At 43.0% G+C, this 19,655-nt stretch overlaps 1 protein-coding gene across 6 annotated transcripts in view; it reads left to right on the plus strand.

Annotated features, from left to right (window-relative positions):
* The first annotated feature begins 281 nt into the window (after window positions 1–281).
* Window positions 282–19,655, plus strand: part of MAP3K20 (mitogen-activated protein kinase kinase kinase 20) — an 80,077-nt gene continuing 60,703 nt past the window's right edge. For 2 of the 6 annotated variants that reach the window (XM_083631132.1, XM_083631131.1), the window contains exons 1-2: window positions 13,232–13,578; window positions 13,720–13,908. In XM_083631132.1, coding sequence (XP_083487258.1) covers window positions 13,750–13,908 — 159 coding nt within the window. In that variant the 5' untranslated portion in view covers window positions 13,232–13,578; window positions 13,720–13,749. Of the gene's footprint in view, window positions 663–13,226; window positions 13,579–13,719; window positions 13,909–19,655 lie in introns of those variants that run through there. The other 4 variants (XM_083631134.1, XM_083631136.1, XM_083631133.1 and 1 more) reach the window with 4 other exon arrangements.

A 19,655-nucleotide genomic window follows, 5' to 3' on the forward strand; every position in this document is an offset into this window, starting at 1 on the left:
CTGTTGATGCTTGAATGAGAAACAAAGCTGGTGCCATTTGCCAGGAAATCTTGGGAAAGCGTTTTTTCTAAACACAAATGACCTCGCCTCAGCAGTACTTATAAAACAGTAAGTTAGGCTTGCATTGATTTGCAAACGAGGCCGGAACAGGGCATTTAAACCTTTCTGTGGAGAAATGCAGTTTATTCTATTCTGTTGGGCTCTTGCCTTCGAATTTGACAGGGGCTTAGTTGGGCTAAATATAAAGTTGGCTCTCTCGAGTATCTTTTATCCACCCCCACCCCCCCCGGTCGGTGTGCTGGGGACGGGAAAGAGCGCGAGGGATTAACGTCGCCCTCGACTCCCCAGTGATGTGGGGAAACTCCGCAGCTGCCTGGGAGCCAGCCGCCAAGTGGGCGGGCCGTGCTTTGCCCCTCGGCTCCTAGCCTGGCCGGGCGCGGGGTGGTGCTGTTCCTGCAAGCTCGGAAGGTACTTGGGAAGGCTGGGTTGTGGTGTGACTCCTTGTGACATTAACCGGAAGCGTGGGAGAGCCGGGGCACGCACGCTCGCACTCACACGCTCACGCGCGCGCCCAGGGGAGCAAGCCGAGGTCCCGCGGGGTGAAAGCGGAGTCGCTCGGGACAAGTTGGCCGCTTCCCTCTTCGGCGGGTCCCTCCGGGAAGGTAAGGGAAAGCGCGCTCCGCTGCAAAGCCTGGCGGGCTCGGCGTTGTGGTGGGTGGAGATTTCGCTGGAGGAGGAGAAGCTCGGGTGTTTCTCCTGACTGGGTGGGAAAGGAGGTGGGGGGGCGGCGGGGGCGGGTTGCGAGGAGATGAACGCGCGTCCCCCCAAGAATGTCTGGAGCTGACATGGCGGGCGCGAGCGAGCGAGGTTTGCCTCGGGGGTTAGGAGGCGGCGCGCACTTGGCACAGTTGAGCGCCAAAAGGCGAGCGACCCCGCCGAGAGTTTGCGCTTTTGGAACAGGAGAAGAAACCACTTTGCGCAATATGGGGTCTGGGCGGCCGGGGGAGGGGGGAAAGAAAAGAGAGTCCTCTTTCCCCCCCCTGAAGCCGGCCTCAGGCGCTTGGAGGGATCGCTGCAGCCTGGCTTGCGCAGCCCCCTTTGCCTGCCAAGAGGATTTATGTAAGTTTCTCAGCAAGTTGAAAGGATCATTTCCTGCTCTTTGGAAGAGCCTCTCTGCGTTTAGCTCGGACACACACACACCCTCTCCTGTTCCCGCTTTGGTGACACACACGCCTTTCCTCTCTCTTAAAAAAAGTAACTTGCAACTTGCTGGGAAGTTTGGAGAAGGGCAGCTTCCGCAGGCCCTTCCGCCGCTGCCGCCCGGGTTTCAGGATTGCGCATACCTGTGCAGCGCCGCCCTGGGAATGGGCGCAGGGGTGATTCAAGCCACCTGTCATCTTCTGGGTTTCGGGCATTCCTCATCCTGGCGGCTAATCTCGCAGGAAATCGTTAGACTCGTTTTGGGTTTCTAGTCCCGTAGGGATGTCGAAAAGTTTGCAGCAGCAGCAGCTGGAGTGGCACCAGTTGAGAAACAAAAAAGGCAAGCGAGCAAGGATAAACTTGGGTATTTAGCTCTGGTTTGGGGACACCCCCTTGCCTTGTGTATTCCCCAAAGTTTGCTAAGCAATATTTCCCACCACCACTACTTTTGACAGTAAGTATAAAGAATGCATTCTGGCCTTTTAAGTAACAATTAGAATGCCCCCAAATTAACGAAGTATGCAGTACTGTTTTTCTAGAAAAAGAGGTGCCGGAACTCACCTGTTCTCTTAGAATGGCAATGCTGCCCACCTGAGAGATGCCAGACCTGAGTTCCTGCAAGTTCCATCTGGGGGGAAAAGCCCTGATAATAGATCCTGAAATTTTGACAGCCTGATACTTGGCAGGTTTATTTGGAAGTAAAGCCTACCGGGTTTTAGCTGATGGTACCCTCGTGGACTTGGTCCTAGGTGGAATCACTAGGTAAACAAAACACGGAAGAGCTGTTAACATGGAAACGCAAGTGGTCTAAGTAAGAGGGCGTTGGTTATAGCCACAAAGGGAGCCATGGCATGTCAGGGCACTAGTGGGAAATTAAAATGGCTGCTTTCTACTGCTGCTTCCACCACCAGGCCCCGTGCTTCAGGGCCTGCATCAGTACCAGCGGGCCTGGTTACTGGGGTTCAGGCCCTTTGCAGCTGCCAGAGAGTGCTGGTGGGTGGGCCCAGACCTTTTTAAACACACACACACACAGTTTATCTGTCTCTCCCTTAAGGCTCCTGAGAATTTTACTGGGTGCACTCAGTGGCGTAGCGTGGGTTGTCAGCACCCGGGGCAAGGCAAGTAATTTGCGCCCCCTAACCCGTGGATTTTAGCACTCGAGACTCTTCCACTAGATTAGCGCTCCCCCCCTCAGATGTTGCGCCCGGTGCAGCTGGCCCCCCCTGCACCCCCCACGCTACGCCACTGGGTGCACTTGACCTAATAATTGTGAAGGGGCTGTTGCTGGTGTGTGTTCTCTTCACAAAGCGTTTCTCTGCAGCCTCCCCTACTTGCTTGCACTACTGACCTGAAAAATCCACATGCGTGGACCAGATCTTAAACCTCCGAAATTCGTCCCTTTAGGTTCATGTCTGCTGACTTTAGGGATAATTCTTTGAAGGTGGTCAACCACCGGTTTTTTAACCCTGGTCCGACTAGCTCATATTGTAAGATCTGGTTCCCTCTTGTGCCGGCAGGGTTGTAAAGTACGACTAGGAACATACTGCCATATGTGATGGGGATGTAACTATGTACACAAGTTCTGGAAGCCAGTTGTAGCGGAAATTGGCATTATCGCTGGCAAACAGGTCTCCTTGGACAGTGTGTCATGACTCTTATCTATTTTTGATAGCACCAATGCTAATCTTGTCAAGAATTAATTCCGTGTCTGCTGGTTGCTGCTTGTCTAATGATCTCTCTGGGATGAAAGGACACAACTTGTTGTTATACAGATCTATGGTTTTAAAAAGTCTTGTTCATTGCCATTTCCAACAAAATGACGGGGTGTGTGTAATGCGGACCCCTTCAATTGTGCTTCTGCTTTGGGGCTGTTTGTAATTTATATGACCAAACAAGCGTCTGACTTGGCGCATTCCCACTAAATATGTGTTAATTTGGCAACATTCATGACCGTTACACAGTGCTATGTTGGATAGAAACCCGGGATTGGTGTACTTGTTGATTTTGTGTTTAAGGGAAGCCCTTCCTGTTAGCTTTCTTTTTAAAGAACTACTTCCACCTTGTTGATTTAAAAGTAGTTTCCTTAAAAAAAAAAGAAAGTTAAGGTCTTTTAGAGGTACAGCTGCCAGGTACATAGTAGGCAGTCTCCCCACCTTTTTGCAAGAAAGCTTAGCTGAGGATGTCATGGTTTTGTTTTTTAAGAGGAAACATGCACCCAAAGAGGCTGCACATAGCAGACCACTGGAAAAATGACTTGTAGAATATAAGGACGTTCACATCAGGATTTCACCCAATTTTTTTGTGCCCTTTGGTCATTTTTGGATGCAATTTCTGTTCTCCTCAATTGCTGAACAATGGTTGGAAAAAATGCAGAATACTTTTTTGGCCTAGCACTTACCTGTGCCTGTTCGGATCTATGGACTACTGGTCAGAGATTATAGTATTTTCCAAGAATAAGGAAGCTACTCATACTTGCTTTAAGCTAAAACTTGGAACAGCTAAAATAACTTTGAATCACTGATACCTCACACATTTATTGGACTTATCTATATGCTTTGAGACATGTACATATGGACTATATACTTTTAATATTCATGTAGTGTTTTCCCCCAAGGGTTTAAATGTTTCAGATAATTCGGTAATCCTTATGCTCAGAATAAACATGAATAGATATGGTGCTGAGTATTTATAGCCTGCTTTTCAATTTGATTAGAGCAGAAATATGAAAATAATAAACAAACCTCAAACATTTTAAAGTTGCCTACTCAAAAACTGTAAAATTGTAATAGCAGCATGCAGCACAGCTAAAATGGCATTTTAAAATTGCGTTCATTCTTTTAAAAAAACACTATTCATTATAAAAATCATATATAGTCCCTGTTCTTGTTAAAATGTCTGGGCCTTCATGTGATTCCTAAAGCTTCTTTTTTATATTTAAATTAATTTTTCTTATTAAAGTAATTCAACATTAATACATACATGTTACGAATATGCAAACATACATTTCATACAGTCCTTAAGAATATTCATACATACCCACACTCAATCCCACAAATACTTCATTTTCCCACCACCATCCCTCAACCCTCACCCCTCACCCCACCCTTGTGATAAACTTCCAGTCTACTCAATTGCAGTTTCTTTCCACTTCTATTACTTTCTTTCACATACTTTTAAACCAATTTTCTGCTTCTTTTTCTGTTACACATTGTTATCCATCTTATTTAGTATTTCAGTATTTATAACGGAAGTTGTTTATTCTAATAGGAGTTCTGATTTTTCAATATAATTTTGCAAGTATCCTTTAAACACCTTCCAGTCCTTGTCTGTCTTCTCTTTTGAGATCCTTCCAATTTCTCCCATTGTTTTGGATATATTGTAATATTCCAATAATTTGGCAAGCCACTCTGTTTTTGTCGGTATAATACCACTTTTCCAATTTTTCGCAATCAATAGCCTTGTGGCTACTGTTGCATATAAATATAATGTCTTGTCTTCTTCCTTTAGACTTCCTGGTACTATTCCCAATAGAAAACCTTCTGATGTTTTCCTAAATGAATATCTGAACATTTTTTTCATTTCATTGTATATTGTTTCCCAAAATTGTTTGATATATAATTCCTAAAGCTTGATGAGAGTGTCAGTGAGACTCTTCTATGAATTGCAAAGATCCATTCCCCCTATTATAGGCGAGGGACTGAGACAGTGTGGAAGGGGTACAGCATTTGCAGGTCATCGGGGCTGCTGCAGGCAACCCATTTTGTGAGCATTCTGATTTGCGGGCAGAATGTGTGTGCTGCAGAGGTTAGATGTTATCCTATGCTTATTGAGCGTTTGTTCTGATTCGTTTACAAGATGGTTATACGATAACAAGCATTCATCCCAAGTTGCTTGTAGAGCGTTTTCACAGCTTCCTGTTAATCATTTGTTCACATCACACTTTCCATTGGGTTTCCCTGTTGCTTTCCAAACTGCAGAAAGTCCATTTAAAAAAAACCCCAAAACACCTGGATTTGTTGCACTAGGGCAAATCCTAAAGTTCCGGTAGGCACTTGACTCCCTCCCCGTGTTAGAAACTTGGATATATAAGCTAAGTGTCAAATGGCTCCTTAACCAGTGGTCAGTAACCTTTTTCAGCCGTGGGCCGGTCCACAGTCCCTCAGACAGACTATATTTTGAAAAAAGAAAGAATGAATTCCTATGCTCCACAAATAACCCAGAGATGCATTTTAAATAAAAGGACACATTCTACTCATGTAAAAACACACTGATTCCCGGACCATCCGCGGGCCGGATTGAGAAGGCGATTGGACCTCATCCGGCCCACAGGCCTTAGGTTGTCTACCCTACCTTAAACCAAGGTTAAAGTTGCCATTTTGGGGCAAGACAGTTCTAAAGTTTCATTTTTCAAATGATGGACTGACTGTGGTTGATTATCAGCTAAACATGTGGCTAGTTCAGATGACAACCTTGAACTAGGTTAAGAGCTTTGAGAACTTAAAGAAGAAAAGTCACTTGATCCAGGGGCAGTCCACATATATATTGGCCTATTCCAACCTCTTTTCTTAATGGTGACTGCTCCGACTCCAGCTGCGCAGAAATTCATTCCAATTGTGCAGGTAAAATATGACTGGTAGAATTCAGCAGGATGGGGTATTAGTGTGTGAAGACAGTCAAGATCCAAGGATCCCCAGGCATGCACCTCCAGCTGGTGGAGATGCCAGATGCCATCCTGACACCCAGACATCTTCACTTGGTCGCAAGTGGTCGAAAGCCAGGTGCAAAATGCGCCTGGCCCCTGGTTAATTTCGAACAGTGCTCCCTCCTGCAAAATACTGACATCTGGAGGCACCCATACCATGCTCTCTTAACCACCATAACTGCTGTTGTTACCGGCACACCCCTTCTGCTTAAAACCTGGCAACGAAAGAGTAACCTCCCCCCCTTTGCATCATAGCTGTCAACGTTTACCTTTTTTAAAGGGAAATTCCCTTATTCCGAATAGGATTCCTCGCAAGAAAAGGGAAAAGTTGACAGCTATGCCTTGCATCCTTGCACACCCAAACAAAACATTATCAGTCCTCATTTCATGTGTTACTGTACACTCCTATACACCCCTACTCAGAACTAATTGCTACTGATTTGAAGGAGGCTTGCTCCCAGATTGCAGCCTTAGTGCTGGTTCTGTAGTTCTTAGCTGATCAGCCTCATTTTGGGTTTTTTGGTAACTGCAGCTTTCGGGAAAACCGGAGAGAAAATTTGTAGCACGTTGTTTTCTTTTTTCCTTTCTGGCAAGGCGCTTGTTCCTGCAGCAGGTTGCTTAACAACATGAGAATTGGCTGGTTAAACTTTTGTTTTTTTGCTTGTAGAGTCATTAGCAGGACAGGATTCATCTACCTATCTCTGCTGTTGAGCAGGTGCTGAAGGTAGCAGGATCCATGCCTGAGGTTGAGGGTGGGGAAATGAGCAGGAGAGGAAGGAAAAGATGGCCAGTCCTAATATATGTTCTCAGATTTGCTTAGGCTGAAACAGAGCTGTGTTTGCTAAGAAAGCCATGCTTTATTGTGCCTTTTGTAGCATATTAGCACCATTATACTGCATAGATTCCTTTCCACCACTTAGAGGAATAGTGAGTTCATTTTGTTTCAGGGTGCTTGGAATGGGGCCGCATTTCAAATCCCAAGAGATGAATTGCAGTATAGGGATACGAAATCGTGAATCTAAAAATGGATGGCCAAAGTCCTCGAAAGCGATGGAACTGTGTTTTCTTTCCCAAATAAGGAAACTTGGCACATTCTGCTGTATGTTTTAAGCTAGCACAAATGTAGTTACTACTTTATTGGCAATACATTGGCACAATGCCTTTCCAAAGGAGTCACTGAAAGCTGTGAAGTGTCTTGGCTTAATCACTTTTTATTTTAAAGATCTAAGCTAGAAATAGGAGAATTTAATTCTTGGATACCTGGAGAACTGGGTGACTGAATGTTCCAATTCCAAATGAGTTAATATTATTATGATAGTCAGTTGTGTGTGCATGTAATGCCATGGATGTGGCACTCTGTTAAAATACATGATTTGTACAGTTTGCAGACACACAGTGATATATTGGGATATGATGTCTTACATTTAGCGAGCTTGTCATTTACAGTCACCAAATTGACTGTGAAATGGTAAATTAAAGATGCCACACTGCAACTTATTTACTAGAGAGTAAGTCCCACTGAACTTAGAGGGGCTTACTTCTGAGTAAGCTTGCTTAGGCTTGCACTGCCTACAACTTGGCTTGGATTTAGTTAAAAGTAAGGGGTGCTAAACCAAAAGGCGCAACTCTAAAGTAAGGAAGAAAATGAAATTGGAAATACAATATCTTGTGTCTGTTTACAAAAGTCAGAACTTCAATATGTTTCAAGGCATGGGTGTAAAAAATCAATGTCAGTTTATGACAAAATGAGTTTGAACTGAAATTGGGATGAGCGGTGATCATCATGTGATAGCTTACTGTAGTTACCGAATTCGAAGTATGGCTGACACATATTTTGGGGGGGCATAGCAACCTGAGCCTCCTCCCTGTGTTCATTTCAGAACAGCGCCTTAAAGAACACTGACGATTGCACCCACCTTGAAACCACCTCAAAAGGCAGCTATCCAAATGTTGAGCTTTCCCCTTACTGGCAACAACAACAGGCTTCGGTGGGCCTTTATGGGAAATGATTTCTACACTATTTTTCTAGAAAAAGAGGTGCCAGAACTCACCAGGAACACCTCCCTTGTTCTCTTACAATGGCAATGGCACACACCTGAGAGGTGCCAGAACTGAGTTCTGGTGAGTTCCAGCTGAAGAAGACCTTTCTCCTTTGGAATAACTGCTTGGGGGTGGGGTGGGGGACTGGCCCCTTTACTCAATATCGGATGGCTCCAAGCCATGTAGGGTTTCATAGGCCTGAAAGCTTTGGCAAAGAAGGAGACTGGATTTTTCCATACCAGCTGTGGCTGCTGTATTAAAAAACAACAACAACATTTTAACCCATTTGCCCATCTCAGTTACACTTAAGGTGTGTCAATCAGTAAAATACAGTGATAATAAAGGTAAAGGGACCCCTGACCATTGGGTCCAATCATGACTTACTCTGTGGTTGCAGTGCTCATCTCGCTTTATTGGCTGAGGGAGCCGGCGTACAGCTTCTGGGTCATGTGGCCAGCATGACTAAGCTGCTTCTGGCGAACCAGAGCAGCGCACGGAAACGCCATTTACCTTCCCGCTGGAGCGGTACCTATTTATCTACTTGCACTTTGACATGCTTTCGAACTGCTAGGTTGGCAGAAGCAGGGACCGAGGAACGGGAGCTCACCCCATTGCGGGGATTTGAACCGCCGGCAAGTCCTAGGTTCTGTGGTTTAACCCACAGCGCCACCCGCATCCCTACAGTGTTAATAAGCCCAGTTAAAAAAGTAAATAGTTAATCAAAAAATGCCAGGAACATAAGAAAGTAAACAACCTGAAAGCAGCGGCGGAGCAAGCTGATTGGGTGCCTGGAGCGGCGCATGTGCCTTGCGCCGTGGGGTGGAGCCAGCTGGGGCAGGCTGCTCCGTGGGGCCTCCGAGGAGTCTGCCTACCTCCTCCCACTCAGCCACCCTACAACTGAGGGGGAGGCAGCGGGAGGACCGTTTGGTGCAGCGCAGAGCCTGTGGGCGCCCAACCACCGTGTCTCTCCCAGGAGAGACGCGTGGCTCGGGCTCGCTGCAGGCCCCGCGTTGAGTGCTGCCCGCCATTTTGTCACCCCCTCAGTGGTGACACCTGGGGCGGCCTGTCCCCACCGCACCCCCTTCCTCCGTCCCTGCCCAAAAGGACAATCCAATACACGCCTGCTCAAAAATGACCCCATTGAGTTCAGTGGGATTTACTCTTTGCTTAGAATTTCAGCCTAAAGGCCTTAAACTCTGATCCAAACTGCAATTTGTGACTAGACCTAGTCAGAAAATCAGCAGAAGAGGGAGGTTCTGCTTATTTTCTGACTGGGGCTATGCACAATCTGCTTCATTAACTTGACCATTTGCTGGGTTAGGCATTTATGTGCACAGTTCGTCATCCCTCTAAATAGAAGATGGATCAGGATAGTAGCATAGACCATGATCAATGTTCATAACGCCCTTCTGAATGTAGATTTACTATTGCCAGGGAAAACAGCACCTTCTGCTCACATTCACCAAGAGTATTAAGGGTGCAGAAAGAGACTTCTGTGAGCCTCAGTGGCAAGCATAATATATTCAACTGCAATAATCTGCGACAATACAGTTATAACATAATTGTGTTATGAAATCATAAGCATGCATAAAATGTGAATTCTCGTTCCATTGGATTTTTGGCTGCCGTTGCAATTTTCCCTTCCATTTCAGATAAACCTCTTAAGGAAGCATTGGGATCCTTTTAGGGCAGGGGTGGGGGAACTTTGGCCTTCCAGAAGTGGCCTAACAACAGCTCCCATCATCCCTGCCCCTTGGCCATGCTGGCTTGGGATGATGGGATCTGGAGTCCCAATAGAGTGGCAACCACAGCATACAGGATTTCCTGAACCATGCCTGACACTGAACAATAGATTTCATTGGAAGGGGGAAAATGGCACACATCTCCAGGGTTCAAGTTCAGCTTTGCAAAGAAGCCCACAAAATTTACCACCTGGCAATAGTTTTTTTTTTAATGAACAAACATCAGTTGTGACACATAGATACGGTAGGTCTTATGCGGAGAGAAAATGCCTTTTTTTAAGTAATAAAAACTTGCCTCCTTTATTACCTAGAGGAAGTCATTACTTTTTAAAGGCAATCAGCTTTTCCCCAAGCCCAGCCAGCCCATAGAATGTAGCAAAGCGAATCCCTTTTGTGTGCAAGATTGAAAAAAAGAACAGATTTAATAAAGCTTCACTGCATAATTACCAGGTGACAATTTTTATTAACCATATACCAACAACTAAATGAGTCACTCTCTACAAACCTGGAGTTTGGTTCCTATCTCTGTTGAAGGTTAAGATCTTAAAACAGTATTTCTCCCCCTGCAAATAATATTTTAAGGAAGCCAGGAGCCAAACTTTAGCTTTCCAAAGGGAGAAAAGGAACTCTTTAGCCTGGTGCTATACTATAATGTGCACAGGGTTTCCTCTTTCCTATGCTGGCTTATTCTTACTTTAGAGCAAGTGAAACCTATAGTTAGAGTAGGTATAAAGGCAAGCTATCAGATAACAGGAACCCACTGAGCATCTATTTAACTATATTGAACTGGACGTGCTGTTGTTAAAAGAGTTGGATATACAAAGCGCACATGACAATAGACTGCTGGGCATTAAAATTGAAATACAAAATGCAACAAAAGGTCTCGGATTCTTTTCTCCATGGTGCGGAAGACAATATTTTCTAAGCTATAAAAATAATAATTGTCAGGAAGTGAAAAACTCACCTATCACTCTCAACAAATCCACAGAACATAAGCTCACATCTTGCAGTGTTTGGGGGTATTTTTAAATAAAAAGTCTCGGGCCACATTAACTTATTTAGATCAAAATTGAAGTTCAATCCATCCTATAGAGACACTTATAAAGCAGCTGTCACCTTGCCAAAACAAAGCACGTCCTTTTCATAAGGTGATGGATACTTTAGAAATGTCTTTATATGATGGATAATGACAGAACCATTCCTTCAAATGCACATCATGTGTTACTAATCTGCTGCAGGCAACAAAGCCAATCTCCATAACCTTCCCCATGGTTCTCATACAATAGTAGCTAGGAGTTCCCAATTGTATTTCGGCAAATGACAGGACCATGGAACACTGGAGAGGTTCAGGATGTTGTCTCCTTCTTCCTCGTGAAAATTGCCACAGAAGATGTAGCTTAGAGAGATATAAGATGGAAGTAACTAGCTCTTGGAATAGATAAGTGAAATATTTGCATTTGAAGAGATGGAAGTGTTTATTCTAAACACTTTAATCTTGGAAGCAGCTTTCCTTGATTCCAGCAAAACATTAATTCCAAATGAGCTTAGAAATGGAGATGGGAGTCTGGCCCCACCTATAATGTCTGCATTTTCAGATTTGTCACTGAACAATAAATCACAGGATCATAAAGTTGGAAGGGACCCTGTGGGTCATCTAGTTCTGACCCCCTTGCAAATGCATAGTTGAGGGTTTTCAGCCCATAATTAATTAGACCAGTTTTGGTGCTGATCCGGGATGACGAGGGAGTTCAAATGTGGATAAAGAGACTGCAGTGAAGCTTCGTGAATTCTTTGCATCAGCAGAAAACAGGGCAGATCTCAGTGCATGACCTAGGTTTTGTAGGATGGGAGTGACTGAGGAAGTGATGGCTACCAACTTGGATGAGTTTAAACAAGAGTCAGACAAAAATGTATGGAAGATAATGCTATCAACAGCTAGTAGCCATGATGGCTTTGTTCAACCTCTACTATCAGAGAGAGTCTTACCTGCAGATTCTCGGACCTGAGCCTCAGATATTCTGCACGCAAAGCAGATCCTCTATCACTGAGCTGTGGCTCTTCCCTTGTTGCCACTGCGAGACTTAGTAGGCAATATTGTGGCATTCCCATTTTAGTGATTGCACTACTTCCTGGCTGGGTCCATTTTATCCTTACCCTTATTCCAGTCTATATATGGAGCCATGGAGCTTGCACAATCATGTGTTTTGCATATGCCATCAATATGCTGATTACATTTTGCTCTTATTTCTTCTTTTCATCTGATCTCTGAGCTTATTGCTGGGGTTGGGATTGGGTTCAGCTGAAGATGAGTCAACTGAAATTGAACGTCGTGCGCACTTACGCAACCGTAATGTGAGTGTACATATATAAGGGAAATTCAATTGTCTCTAATATCCATTGTCTTTGATACTCTTATAACTAAACTTAGACATGTGCCTAAGACTAACTAAACTAAGACATGTGCAATAAGGTTTCACAGATCCTTACATAGGATAGGGTAGCATTTTATTTGCTAATACAAAGCACCAAACATGGTAAGTAGTCAATTGCATTGCAAGGCGCTAGTTGGAAACTTCACTTGAGTTGCAAACTCCTGTCTGCAGCTCTTGCAAGCCTCTGTGACTGGTCCCCTTCCCCATTTTGTAATAGGGAAATAATGGTACTAGTCCACTTTGTTGGCCAGCAGCAGGCATGGAAACTCAAGAGCATTTTGAATCTAGAACTAGTAGCTTCTCAATCTGACTTCTTTCCCCCCTAGAGAGCTAAGCGCTGAATTCAAAATACAATGCTTTTGCACACATATATCTTTGTCAAGAAACAGGTTGCGGCAGGACTGTATCACTTAATTCTCCAGACTGTTAACTTTATTTATTTTAAGCAGCACCGCACAGGTTAATGTTAAGTGGTGTGTGAGCAGGTGTGGAATTGGTGGAGATTTCCTGGGGTCTAGAAAATGATGAGGCCAATTCAGGCTGAAAGGTTAGTTGTGCATTCACAAGAGCATCTTATTCTGTGCAAAATCATGCAATAATTTCTACAGGAGCCCATGTGGCTGTGCTACTTTTGTACTAATTTTTGCACTGTTTTGTACTATAAAAAAATCTCTTAAGTTGGATGTACAGAGAAATGTAGTCGCTGTGAGCTTGTGCCAGCTTTTTAAGTTACACTGGGTTTCCCCTGAAAGCTTACTTCTAGACTTTGCTTTCAACATGAACCTGACATATATGGATTTTTGAGCTTGATAACTTCTTTTGGTCAGGGGTCAGTCTTCTTAAGTGATCCAGCAATAGGCTGGATAATAATATTAAAGATTATTTGAAGAGACCCCGTGACTTAGAACAAGAATGTTCTTGTTCCTCTGGCAAGAAATATGATATCTCGTCTTCTTTTTAAAAAAAGAATAAGAAGAAGTGTGCCTTCACGTACTCATAGGGTTTTTGTGTATTGCAAGCAAGATAAATTATTCTGCACTTGCTGTTGAAGGGATAACTAAGCCACTTCTGGAACAGACTTGTGTTTTGGCCAACTTTTCCCTCCGCCGCATATAACAAATGCTTCTACCTTAGTGAACATTTGCAGACAGAGCTCTTGGTCTGGAGAGGTCTAAAGTTGTTGTTGTGCCAGAATATTCAGGAGCTTAGGTTATGTATATTTCTCGAGAAGTGATCACGACATGGATACATGGCATACCCCAGATTCCAGAACTCCTAGGCAAGCTAACAGTTGCAAGTGAGCTTTCCTTTTGACAGTGTACGTCACTATAAGGGAACTGAGCACACATACGCAGAGCCTTTTCCTGTGGTCCCAGCATCTGAAAATAGCAGAGAATGCGGTGGATTTTTTAGCCGTTTATCCACAGATAATAGCTTCAAGGGTCTGGACGGAATATACAGTGTGAGTGCCACCGCTTTTTATACCATTCGTATCTTGTTTGCATTATCGTACTAAAGGGAAAGTTCAGAATAGGTGAACCATGGCAACGAAAGCATAACTGGAGATGTTTTTTTTTGTCCCCCTCCCTTTTTTTTCTTGCAGGTTTTGCCGTGGTTATTTTGTCATTATGAGATGTTGTCTCTCGGTGCTTCATTTGTGCAAATTAAATTTGATGACTTGCAGTTCTTTGAAAACTGCGGCGGAGGGAGTTTCGGGAGTGTGTATCGAGCCCGATGGGTATCCCAGGACAAGGAGGTGGCTGTGAAGAAGTTGCTTAAAATAGAGAAAGAGGTAAGCATGCAACCTATCCAGTTCTTATCAGAAAAATTGCTGAGATTTAAGTTAAATTGGCAGAAGCTTTTATTCCATCTTTTTTAAATAAAAAAACCCCCGTGTGCAAGCATTTAATACTGGCAAGCCTCACTACTTTCAAACAAATCAGTAGGCCGTTTCCTATCGCTTCCTTTTGATGGAATAGCTTCAATTTAGCAAACTTTTTGCATAGTGAGAATATACTTAAAAGTAAACTTTAAAAAATGAGAACGTCACTGGATGCAGTAGAATCAAAATCAAGTTGATTTCCTCCTTTTGAAACAGGCATATGACAAGAGCCAAATAGGTGGTCTCTCCCTTGCTAAAAATAATGCCAGCCCAATGGTTTTTGCACCCAAATGTTATAAGTGCATGTCATGCTGTTTTTCCTGGGAACTGCGTGCTCACAGTTCAGGGCAGGATTGCAGCCTAGATGTGCAACATCATATTTCAATCCGATCTGTATTTACGGAAACATGTTGTCATACTAGTAGGCATTCTCAGTATGAACATGTCCCTCCATTATACGGCCGCACAACTCCTCAAAGCCCCATGGTTTATACACAGGTAGCAAGGTATCACAATGACATGGGTAATGTTTCATTTGTACGGATATGTTGACAATACTTGGAGCTCATTCATGTGCAGATTCACTAAGAAGTAAGTCCTACTAAGACCTGTAACACTTGCTCCAAAATAAGGATTCATACAATCGAGCATTTGCTTTGTAGTCTTCGTTCTGCATTCTGAGTAGTTTATGAGTATGAAAACCATAAGAGCACACCTGATGTGAGTTTTTACGAACAGGTGAAAGCCACAATCCTATGTATGCTTTCTAAGGAAGGTTTAATCTGTTGGAAGCAGCCTAGAGTGGATGCGCCATCCCAGCCAGATGGGCAGGATAATAATAATAATAATAATAATAATAATAATAATAATAATAATAATAATAATAATATTAAAGGTCTTAAATGATCTACATTGACTCCCAGTATGTTTCCAAGTACAGTTTAAAGTGTTGGTGCTGACCTTTAGAGCCTTAAACGGCCTCGGCCCAGTATACCTGAAGGAGCATCTCCACCCCCATCGTTCAGCCCAGACACTGAGGTCCAGCTCCGAGGACCGTCTGGCGGTTCCCTCTCTGTGAGAAGTGAGGTTACAGGGAACCAGGCAGAGGGCCTTCTTGGGAGTTGCGCCCGCCCTGTGGAACGCCCTCCCATCAGATGTCTAGGAAATAAACAACTATTTGACTTTTAGAAGACATCTGAAGGCAGCCCTATTTAGGGAAGTTTTTAATGTTTAATGTTTTTAATATTCTGTTGGGAGCTGCCCAGAGTGGCTAGGGAATCCCAGTCAGATGGGCGACATACAAATAATACTGTGGTTTACTTTGACTAAACAGGCAGTGGCCTGTGCTGCATATCTGCTATTAAACAGTAATCCAAATAAAATTATATATTTTTGTCCTGAGGCCAGCCTCATTGATAGTCTGGGTTTTTCACAACAGCATTAGAAAGAAGAAATATATTAAAAACAGTAAACATGATCACACATGTAATCTCTCTCTCTCTATATATATATTCTCTCTATATAAAGTCATGTTTGCAACAACCTTCAAATCAGACACATTATTTCATAATATAGAACATTTGAATTATTCAGGTCTGCCTAGCTTTAGCCATTAAAAGCCAGCATAGTCGCGGTCTTGATTGACAGAAATAACGTTTATCGAATCAGTGTTTGAAATATGAAATGTGTTTAAAAGAAATTCCGTTAGACATCTATGTTGCCTAGTCTGTATTGAAGGAAGGTTTTTTTTTAATGTTGATTGTTTTTATTCGTCAGGAACAAATGACCTGCCAATCTGATGTTCTGTTTGTTGTCAAAATAGGTTAGCAGCACAGTTCTGCTTATGTCTACTCTGAAGTGCCCCATGCATGTTTGCTTTAAAATAATTTTAAATGTAATCAGTGTGATCTTCAGAGTACCTATGACTAGGACAGCCATTCAGAAACCTCTCATTTTCTCAATTCATTTAATGCACATAAAAGGTAAAGGTACCCCTGACCATTAGGTCCAGTCACGGACGACTCTGGGGATCTCACTTTATAGGCCGAGGGAGCTGGCATTTGTCCGCAGACAGCTTCCGGGTCATGTAGCCAGCATGACTAAGCCGCTTCTGGCGAACCAGAGAAGCGCAGAAACGCCGTTTACCTTCCTGCCAGAGCAGTACCTATTTATCTACTTGCACTTTGACGTGCTTTTGAACTGCTAGGTTGGCAGGAGCAGGGACCCAGCAACGGGAGCTCACCCCATCACAGGGATTCGAACCACCGACCTTCTGATCGGCAAGCCCTAGGCTCTGTGGTTTAGACCACAGCGCTGCTTTCCCCAAATAATCCAAGGAACTGTAGTTGGTTAAGGGTACTGGGAATTGCAGCTCTCTGAGAGATAAGCTACAGTTCCCAGGATTCTCTGGGGGAAGCCACATGGTTTAAATGTATGATATGTATGCAGCCTCCTTATATGATCTGGTTCCTTTTTTATTGGCTGTAACTTATGGTTGCTATAAAGCTTGCTTTAAGAAAAAGTAACAGCATGCATTATCAGATATGTTCTTTAAAAAATAAAAATTAAGATCACTGAGATGCCTCAACAGTTCATTTCCATAAATATATTTTTGGCAGACAATTGGGAATACCGAGCAGTTTCAGTCTTGGAGATATGTAATTAAAATCCTTTGTTTGCTGTTGTTTCAACCAGTAAATAAAAAACCTATTCTAGTCATGGGGATTTGACTTCTTCAGCTACTAACATTAATCACATTTATTTAGCACATTTGCACCTATAACATATTTGCATGCAAATTTAACAACTCTGGAGATCTGAGGGAGAGGGCGAGAAGCAGGATTCGCCTTTTGGGTTACTATGGAATCTTTTAATAAATGTGTTTCTGGGTCTTGTACTTAATTTATAGCAGATGTTCGCATTATTTCTTGATAGCACATATCCACACTAAGCATCCACACTTCCTTGCACTAAGAAAGCACAGCTCTCGTAATGGGTTCAGTTAAGTACTTGATGCATATTATTTTTCACATTTGTTCCCCACCTTTCCCTCAGGGAGCTCAGGCCAACATCCCTGAGGCTACCTCAGGTTAGGCGAGTGGGTATTGAATTGTTCTTATAGGTGGCAGAATGAAGAATTGGGTGTGGTAGGAAAAGATGTAATAATATGAGCTGGTGAGTTTTGGAAGCCTGTGCAGCAAAGGGAAAAACACGTTCTCCAAGAAGTGGGAATTTTTATTCAAGCGTTATTGGCTCTTTCTTTGAGGAAAGAAAGAGTTTTTCTTTTGCCTGCACCACTCACCTTACCCTGAGATGACCTGCTGCCCTCAGGTGTCGTTGTGGACAACGCAGGGGTGGAGGAAGGGGGGTGCGGTGGGGGCGGTCCGGCCCAGGTGTCACCACTGACAAAATGGCGGGCGGCATTCACTTCGGGACCTGCAGCACGCCCAAGCCACGCATCTCTCCTGGGAGAGACATGGTGGCTTGGGCGCACACAGGCTCCCCACTGCCCCAAACGGACCACACGCCGCCTCCTCCTCAATATAAACTTCAATATTATCTTAGCAAATGATTCAAAGCCCCAGAGGTGTTTCACTGTTTCCTTTAAGAACTGGAATGCTTCTTGCACATATTCTTCTGACCTGCTTATATAAATGCATTCCTTCCTCCGCACACAACTGTGTTTTATGTATTCATATGCTAGTCTATACCAATAGCAAGATAAAAATTTACAGAATTAAACAAACGGATAATGAAACTTTGCTTTCACAGAATTAAACACTGTGATTATTTATATTAACAAAACTGTCAGACCACCTTTTTATTACCAAAGTATTATAGATTGGTTTCCCCAAAGTATAAAGCAGGTTATTCAAAAACACGAAAGATAAAATACCCCTAAAACTATAAATCAGTTACGGAAACCATTGCAAGCAATAGCAGCTGTTCAGGAGCTGCTTCCTCAGGTAGGAGCTGTGCCTAGGATGGGGTTTAGCAGGCTCTAGGGGAAAAGCCTTCAGTCCCTTGGAAAGTTGTTGGAATACAACTTTCATATTCCAGGTTGTTGGGTTTTTTTTACCTTTGGCACTGCCTTTCTGAAAACCTGACTTCCCTGTGTGTATGACCGTGCTCTGTTGACTGGACTCTGTGTCTCTCATTGATCCCCTTTGACCTTGGATTGTGACTTTAACTTGCTCTCTAGACAATCCTTTAAGGGTGACTCTGACCTCTGTCATCCTTGTGCCCTGAAAGACAGCCATTTTGATTCAAAACGGTGTCCAGTTACGTGCAAATATAGATGAAAACCTGCTCCTTGATCTGAGCAATTTTGTTACAATCGCTTAAGAGGTGTTCAAATTAATAATAATAATAATAATAATAATAATAATAATAATAATAATTCTATACCACCCTTCATCCGAGAATCGCAGGGTGGTTTACAGTTTTGTTAAAAAAGTAAGATAGTAAGAAACAAAATATAGTAAGAAACAGAATCAGCCAAAGATGGTTTAACTAGCCAAAGGCCAGGGAGAAGAAGAAGGTTTTTGCCTTGCACCTAAAGATAGGTAATGAAGACGCCAGGTGAGCCTCCCTGAGGAGAGGATTCCACAAACAGGGAGCCACCACAGAAAAGACCCATTTCCGTGTTGCCACGAGGGCATAGCAAACAGGCAAGCTTTCCAAAATTTGGAGCAGGCTCTGTTTATAAGGAGCTCTTTACCATGATGTGCCATCCTTTGGAAAGTGATGTGACTAATTGTTCTATTAGCGTGTTGTACATGTTCTTTCCTCCTGTGGTTGCGTTCTTTAGTCAAATACGGCTGCAAATCCTGTGTTACTCTCACCTGGCAGTACCTTCCATTGAAAATAATGGGATTGTCACTGCCCTGTCAAGTCAGCAGTATATACATTTTCGTTCCAGTTTTGCTTTACGTTTAGAACATTTTCCTTGACCTAAATAGGCTGCATTCTTAGGATACAATTCAAACGCAAATTTAAGTCAGGCGTGGGGAAGCACAACATTCCTTCATGGTGTTGAAGTGGGTGGTGATAAGGAGAGACAGAAGTGAAGCTTAGCAGCATTGATCAGTGGATTTTGTTTCCGGCTTCTTAACTTGCACACTTAAATACAAGGAACAACCGTTGGCTTAGTCTTTTCCTGTACATACAACAATGGGGTGCAGTTTATTAATTATACTGTTCCCTGTTTATTATTTGCATTGCTTATTTTAACTGTACTGTATTTTTACCTTGAAAACCACCTTGAGCAGACTTCTGCCATTAAAAGTGACATAAAAGACATAATAATAATAATAATAATAATAATAATAATAATAATAATATATTTCTATTATTTATACTCCACCCATCTGGCTTGCTTCCCCAGCCACTCTCTGTCATTTTTTTTTTTTACATTTAATATAAGATCTTATCCCTTTAGAATGCAGATGAAGAATCATGTTTTTGGATTATGCTCCATCTTTAAAAAAACGAAACAAAAACCCAACCTTTCTGTATATAGAAAAGTTTAGCATTGTTAGAGAGAAGACAATTTGTGGGGCCTGCCTGGTGTTTTTACATGAGGAGAATGTGTGCTTTTATTTAAAATACATATCTGGGTTATTTGTGGGGCATAGGAATTCGTTCACCCCCCACTC

This window comes from Podarcis filfolensis (genome assembly GCF_964270895.1).
Source record: "Podarcis filfolensis genome assembly, chromosome: 1".
Classification (NCBI taxonomy): domain Eukaryota; kingdom Metazoa; phylum Chordata; class Lepidosauria; order Squamata; family Lacertidae; genus Podarcis; species Podarcis filfolensis.